General features: G+C 37.9%; 1 protein-coding gene across 1 annotated transcript; it reads left to right on the top strand.

Moving 5' to 3' along the window:
• The first annotated feature begins 4663 nt into the window (after positions 1 to 4663).
• On the top strand, positions 4664 to 6492 carry LOC112503734. Its single transcript, XM_025107728.1, has 2 exons — positions 4664 to 5851; positions 5932 to 6492. The coding sequence occupies exons 1-2, from the start codon at positions 4664 to 4666 to the stop codon at positions 6490 to 6492; spliced, it is 1749 nt and encodes a 582-aa protein (XP_024963496.1).
• The last annotated feature ends 502 nt before the right edge of the window (positions 6493 to 6994 follow it).

Genomic DNA, 6994 nt, shown 5'->3' on the forward strand with positions numbered 1-6994 from the left:
TAATTATTTAAAATTCATTACATTTCTAACCAAAAAGGACCCAATAAATAAATGATTTTCTTTGTGGTTGCAGGACAAGGTCATAAACAAATATGGTACTTGGACAAATGATGTTCAAGGCATATGACTAGAATCTAATCCCTACTTAAAACTATGTCTCTGAAATAACTCCCTCTATGACATTCAGTGATAATTCTAAAGGTGCAAGAAAAAGTTATGATCTTCTGAAAAATTGATCAATCATCTTTGGCTGAGTTGCTTATGAAGATGGATTGTAAAATAATTTTCTCAAGCGTCGATGAAGTTAATTTTGTGACAAAAGCTTGAGTCTATCCAAATAATTTTAGCGTATATAGCCTACAAAGCCTATATTCACTTATCCTTATGATTCTTTTGCATTTAGGTGGATGACTTTTGGCTTGTACAATGCCCTTGTCACATTTTAAAGATGTATGATGTCCATATTTTCTAACATGTTAGAAAACTACATGGATATCTTGATGCATGACTTTTCTGTTTATGGGACCTCCTATGAACAATGTTCAAAAACTTGGAACAAAACCTTAAAAGGTGAAAGGAAACTAATTTGGTGTTGAATTGGGAGAAGTGCCATTTTATGGTAAAAAGAAGGCATGATGTTAGGACACCTAATTTCAAAAACAAGGATTGAGTTGATAAGGCAAAGTTAGAAGTTATTGAGAAACTTCAAAAACTAACCATTATTAAGGGAATTATAAGCTTTTTTGGACATGCATGATTCTATAGAAGGTTCATAAAAGACTCTTCAAAAATTTCTATACCTCTTTTCTTATTGCTGCAGCAAGACCAAAAGTTTGATTTTAATGACGGATGTAGAGATGCATTCAAATTTGGCTTTGATTTCTGCACCAATAATTATTTCCACTTATCGAAAAGAACCTTTTGAACTCATGTGTGATGCTAGTGAATGGGCAGTAGGAGTTGTGTTAGGTCAGAAAAAGAAAAAAAATCATACTATATACTATGTTAGAAAAACTTTAAGGAGCTCACATTAATTACACTACTATTGAGAAGGAGCTTTTGGCTGTTGTATTTGCATTTGAAAATTTCATAGCCTACTTGATGGGACAAGGGTTATAGTTCATAATGATCATGCTGCCATCAAGTACCTCATCTCCAAGAAAGATGCAAAGCCAAAACTATTAAGATGGATTCTTTTGTTATAGGAATTTGATTTGGAAACTTAGACAGGAAAGGAACATAGATACAAGTTGTTGATTACTTGTCTAGACTTGAAAATTTTGATAGCAACTTGGATCTTATTAATATATTTTGTAAGTTTTCCTAATGAAAAACTTTTAATATCGAATTATTTAGCTACTGGAATCTTACCACCTAAGTTCTTGGAAACTAAACCAAATAATTTTTTTGCATGATTCCAAGTCCTACTTATAAGATGATCCATTTTTTTTTTGTTCAAGATTGGAGGAGATCAAGTGCTCAGAAGATGCATACCAGAATCTGAAGTACCTGTTGTGTTGCATCACTGGTGTTCTGCAGCATATAGAGGCCACTTTGGAAAACATAGGACAATAACCACGGTATTGAAATTTGAATTTTATTGTCCTACTCTATTTCAAGATGTCCACAATTTTCCAATAAGGTACAATGATTGTCAAAGAAGTGGCTCCATTTCCTAAAGGAATGAGATGCCTTTAAATTTGATACCCCCATGCACTAATTAGTGGAGAGGGCACTCATTCTGTTAATAATCTGTTTTAGGGAGTCCTTAAGAGGTACAACATTAAGCATAAAGTTGATATAACTTATCACCCCCAAGCAAATGGTTTGGCTAAGTTGTCTAACAGAAAAATAAAAGGTGGTCTAGAAAAGGTATTTAAGCCACATAGAAAGGATTGAGCATCTAAGTTTGATGATGCATTATGGGCTTACATGACCGCTTTCAATGCTCATAGTGGGATGTCTCCATACCGTTTAGTATTTGGGAGATCATGCCTTTAGAACTTGATCATAAAGCATATTGGGCCATAAAAGAGTTAAATACGAACTTACATGTTGGCCAATCAAGGAAACTTTAATTATGTGAAATGAAATGATATAGAATCCAGTCCTATGATAATTCCAAGTTGTATATGGAGAAAACTAAAAGATGGCACGACAAGCACATTCTTCCAAGAGAATTCACAAAAGGAAAACTAGTGCTTTTATTCAACTCTAGATTGAAAATATTCCCTAGAAAACTTAAGTCTACATGGAATGGTCCTTATGTGATTGATAAAGTCCATCCCTATGGGTCTATTGATTTGATAAGTCCTGAATCTGGAGGAACTTTCAAGGTCAATGGACAACATATAAAGGTATTTTACAATGCTGCAGCATATACTTCACAGCCTTGTAAGGCTGATCCACCCCATGAAAGCATAAGCCCATGATTATATACTTTCATTAGTCCATTTATATTGTAAATAGTTAATTAGGTTAAATAAGTAATTAAGAGCATGTATTTTAATTATTTTAAGTTATGTCTTTTCAGATTCTAAGATCGCTTGAAGTATGTTGCAACATTGTTTATGTTATGTTGTAGCATGGTTGAATTGTTGAATATGAAAGAAAAAGTAATGTTGCAGCAATACACATTGGATCCATCTGACATGTCTAACACATCAGACGACTATCAATCATAGTCTACAACACCTTTTTAGATCCTTCTATGGCAGGAGTAGGTTATCATTTGGGGTCAAAAATCCATCTTTTCAAGCTTTTTCAATTTTTTTAAATCAAAATAAAAGATGCTTTTTGAAAACAAAATGTTTGTTTATGGTTTTGGCTCAAATTTGGATAACCGTACATCAAGGGCACAACTCTTTCTGCCATTTTTGTCTTCTTCGTCCTTCACCATCACCTCAGCGACAAATCTGTCAGACTCTTACCTTAAATTATTGTGCAAGTTTCTCTATCATTCACAAATCCACCATGGCTAGAACTAAACAGTGTGATCGAAGAGATTAATCCACACTCCTGTCGAAGAACCAGTACCAAGCCCTGAACAAGAACCACCAGTCCAGCCTCGAAAATGAAGCATGCGTACACAACCAAAAACATAGGGCATAAAGAAAGAAGATCCGCTATTTTTTGTTTCTGAATCAGCCCAAATATCGACCAAGAGGAAACGCACTAACACCTCTTACACCGATAGCACCTCTAGTTTCGCATCTTCCTTTATTAGTGTTGACGATATCACCGAGGTACCTAAAACCCCTCCTCCTATTATAGCACCTACTGTTGAGAAATGCCCTTTTACCACCAAAATCCCCTATCCCAAGGCTATTCCCAAGCCACCATTTATTTCCACCTCTATGGTGATAAAAATCCCAAACCACAACAAAAACCTATGATCCATTAATTAAGTGCTTATGGACGCGTTAGATGCCACTGGCGTTAGATGCCACTGAAACTCTTTTGCAGGATCCCCTTTTGTTTTAACTATAACCTGAGATTGAGATTGGTATCCATGAGGCAGGGTAAGGTGTCGAGGGAATGACTGTGGAGGATTATGTTTTGTAGCCTTGGCAACCAAGGACAAAGGAAAGAAAATTTTTGAGGGTGAAGAATCATTTAAGGTACAAGAACAACAAAAGGAAGGTCAATCCTTTCCAAAAAGCATCAGGGAGAACAATTTGGATAAAGAGAGGAGTGATAGACCCCAATTTGATGAAGATAATCCCCTCGGATGTTGATTTGCAATGAATCCTTGGAAAAATACAGAGCCTTTTGCCACCAAAGTCACCTATCCAAACAAAGGTTACTTTCCCTGTGGAGCAACACTTGGTTCTTTCCATTTGTCTTTTAAATTATGGTCTAATACAAGGGATTTTTATTAAAATAACCATTTTATACTACCTTTTGCCACAAAATAACCAATTTTTAGAGGTTTTGCATTTTTGACCACCCAGATCTACCCATAGGGCGATCCGTACACATATGGGGTGATCCGTACTTTTTTAGGGCGATCCCCAATAGAATTCTAAAAAAATTCTTAAAAGTCGAGATTACTGTTCACCTCGAAGACCGGGTTTTAACCTCGCCCTAGGAGGCAATCCAGGTTGTCAGATCTACCCCAGGGGCGATCCAGCCTTTTAATATTTTTTTATATTTTTTTTGGTATTTTTAATAAAACTGATACGCTATTTAAGTTGTGTTTTTAACCTTTTTTTGGTATTTTTATCTGTTTTGTGTTTCGTAAATCAAATATAATATCTGATTTACGAAATTTGACCTCTATTTTCTTTTCTTTTTTTCTTTTTTTTCTACCTCCAATTTCACTATAAATACCAACCTCCTACATCATAATTTTTCACACCTTCCCTTTCATTTCTCTTCTCATATATTCTACTCTCACAACCCTTAACCCATTAAACACAATCAACTATCACAAAACATGAAATCACGTCAAAATGATGATATTTGTGTGTATCTTCGAAGTGGCGGTTTATTCCAAGATATAAATGGTGTTTTAGAGTACCTTCTGATAACCTTTCCCACATGTGCAATACGTTTGTCTTCGCTAATAACGTATTCTGGGGTCGTCAAACGTGTGATGAAAAAGTTAAGTTTACGTGGTCCTTTCAATTTATTTTTTAAAACGAATACGTTATATCAATTTATGGACGATGATGATGTGGTAATCCTCCACAATGCCATTTGTCAAACTTCACCAGAAATGTTGACACTATATGTGGTCGACAATGAAGGTTATGGAGGAAATCCATCAAGTGCAAACCCGGGCGGTCCAAACACTTTTTACCCCAGTGCTGTAAGCACACTCTTCCCCGACGTTAGCGGTGCAAACCCATATGGTCTAAGCACACTCTTCCCTACTGGTTGTGCTCCTGGTGTAAATCAGAGCACTTTCTTCCCTAGTGGTGGAAGTGGTGAAAATCGAAGCACCTTCTTCCCTTACGATGGCGCGGGAAATTCATATCTTGAACAAAAAAGTACCGTTGAACCTGACAGTTATTTTGTTCAAGACTTGAACATGCCTCCGATGCAGTCTCCCAACCCGTACCCGATTCGGTCTCCCGAACTGTCAAAACCATTATGGGAGGTAGATATCGCAGAAGATGTTTCTGTTGCTGCCGAAATTTTGAACGTACCCGAAGACGACGATAACTCCGATTCTGAAGATATCAAGCCGGTAAGGAATAGTTTTTGGGGTATGCCCGACCCACCACCTTGTCCAGACCTAGTTATCAAAAGTAGACAGGGAAACATTTCCTACCAGCCTACATCCCATGTCAAAGTTCTACAAACCTTTGACTCGAATGAAACATTTAAGCTCGTAGTGGGATTAAAGTGCGTCCATGAAAACTTTCAGATGAAAGTAAAGAAATCTTCCAAACACTGGTACGAGGTGGTGTGTCACTCAGATTCGGACTGTGATTGGCGTTTGATGGCTGTTTCCATCGATGGTACCAGTATTTTTCAGGTACGGAAGCTCCACGATGAACACACATGTTCAAGGTCCCAAGTGCACCCAAACCACCGTAATGCGAATAAAAAGGTTTTGGGTCATATACTGGCAGGCAGTTTAAAGGATTGTAGGAGAGTGTACTGTGGTAAAGAAATCATGGAAGATGTGAACCAACGGTTCAATATTAGCATCTCCTACCACCAAGCATGGCGAGCAAAAATGTATGCCTTGCAACTATTGAGGGGGACCCCGGAATCGTCGTTTAACCTATTCCCAGTTTATTGTCACAATCTGAAGCTAGCAAATCCGGGGACTGTGACAGAGATCGTTCTTGATCCACTTGGACGATTCGACTTGTTGTTTGTCGCATTCGGTTGTTCGGTAATAATTTTGTCATATTTTATAATTATTGTCATAATTTTATGTTCTGAAATTACATTTTTAATCTCGTTCATCTGCAGATTCGATCTTTTCTAGGACACATGAGACCGCTTCTTATAATGGACGGTTCCCATCTGAAGGGGCCGTACGTTGGCACCATGTTCTTAGCGGTCGACATGGATGGAAACAATGGTATCGTACCCATTGCAATGGGAGTGGGGAAGACAGAAAGTGGCCCGTCATGGACATGGTTTTTACGTAAGCTTAGGCAGTTTATCGGTGACGTGCCCAATTTAACCTTTGTCACCGATAGGGCTGCCTCTATCAACCTGGCCATACGAACTGTATTTCCTTCTGCGCACCACAGACTTTGTTGTCTGCATCTGAGCCAGAACCTCTGCCTAAACTCTACTAAAGAGAAAAGGAAACGGTGGATGTTTTGGGAGGCATGCAAAGCTTACCGGTTGTCGGACTTTGAAGCTACTATGGATTTGATGCGGCACAGTCTACCTAGAGTCGCTCAATATCATGAGAAAGTTGGCTATGCTAGATGGGCACAATCTCACTTCCCTGGATTGCGTTACAGTGCAATGACGTCCAAGTACTTGTACTATCGGGACAAGTACTTGTATCGAATTTGATATGAAGTTGTGATATATGATTTCACAGCGCATCCCTTTTATACACTATCGGGCCTTACGATTTATAAAATATTGGTCTAGTAGCTGGCATGGTGTGGTCAAATCCGGTCATTAACCTGCATGACTTGTTAAATCATCCCTAACATAAAGCTTACAAGATTCGTCCTGGCACCCTGACCCGTGAACCTACCAATGCACTGTCACAGCCTACGAGTTATTAGCTGGTATGGTGTGGTCAAATCCAGACTGTAACCTGGCATGACTTGTTAAATCGTCCCTGTCAAGATTCGTCAATAAAGCTTACAAGATTCATCCTGGAAAAGCCTGAACTATAACCCTATCAATGTACTATCGCCCCCACTCTTTGCCTCGATTTTGGTGAATCTACCCTAAGGGCGAGCCATTTTTATTTGTTCAATTATGGACTTGTTTTAGTGTTTAACGAATCATGGAATACCAATGGACTTTTTTTAGGTTGTTTGCACACTTTTCGTTTTTAATA

This window comes from Cynara cardunculus, unplaced genomic scaffold, assembly GCF_001531365.2.
Source record: "Cynara cardunculus var. scolymus isolate 2C unplaced genomic scaffold, CcrdV1 Un_Scaffold_3692, whole genome shotgun sequence".
In the NCBI taxonomy this organism is placed as follows: Eukaryota; Viridiplantae; Streptophyta; class Magnoliopsida; order Asterales; family Asteraceae; genus Cynara; species Cynara cardunculus.

Coding starts and splice junctions, on each gene's coding strand:
- LOC112503734 (XM_025107728.1), top strand. CDS start 4,664: ATGGACGATGATGATGTGGTAATCCTCCACAATGCCATTTGTCAAACT. Junction 5,852..5,931: donor TTGTCGCATTCGGTTGTTCG/GTAATAATTTTG, acceptor GTTCATCTGCAG/ATTCGATCTTTTCTAGGACA.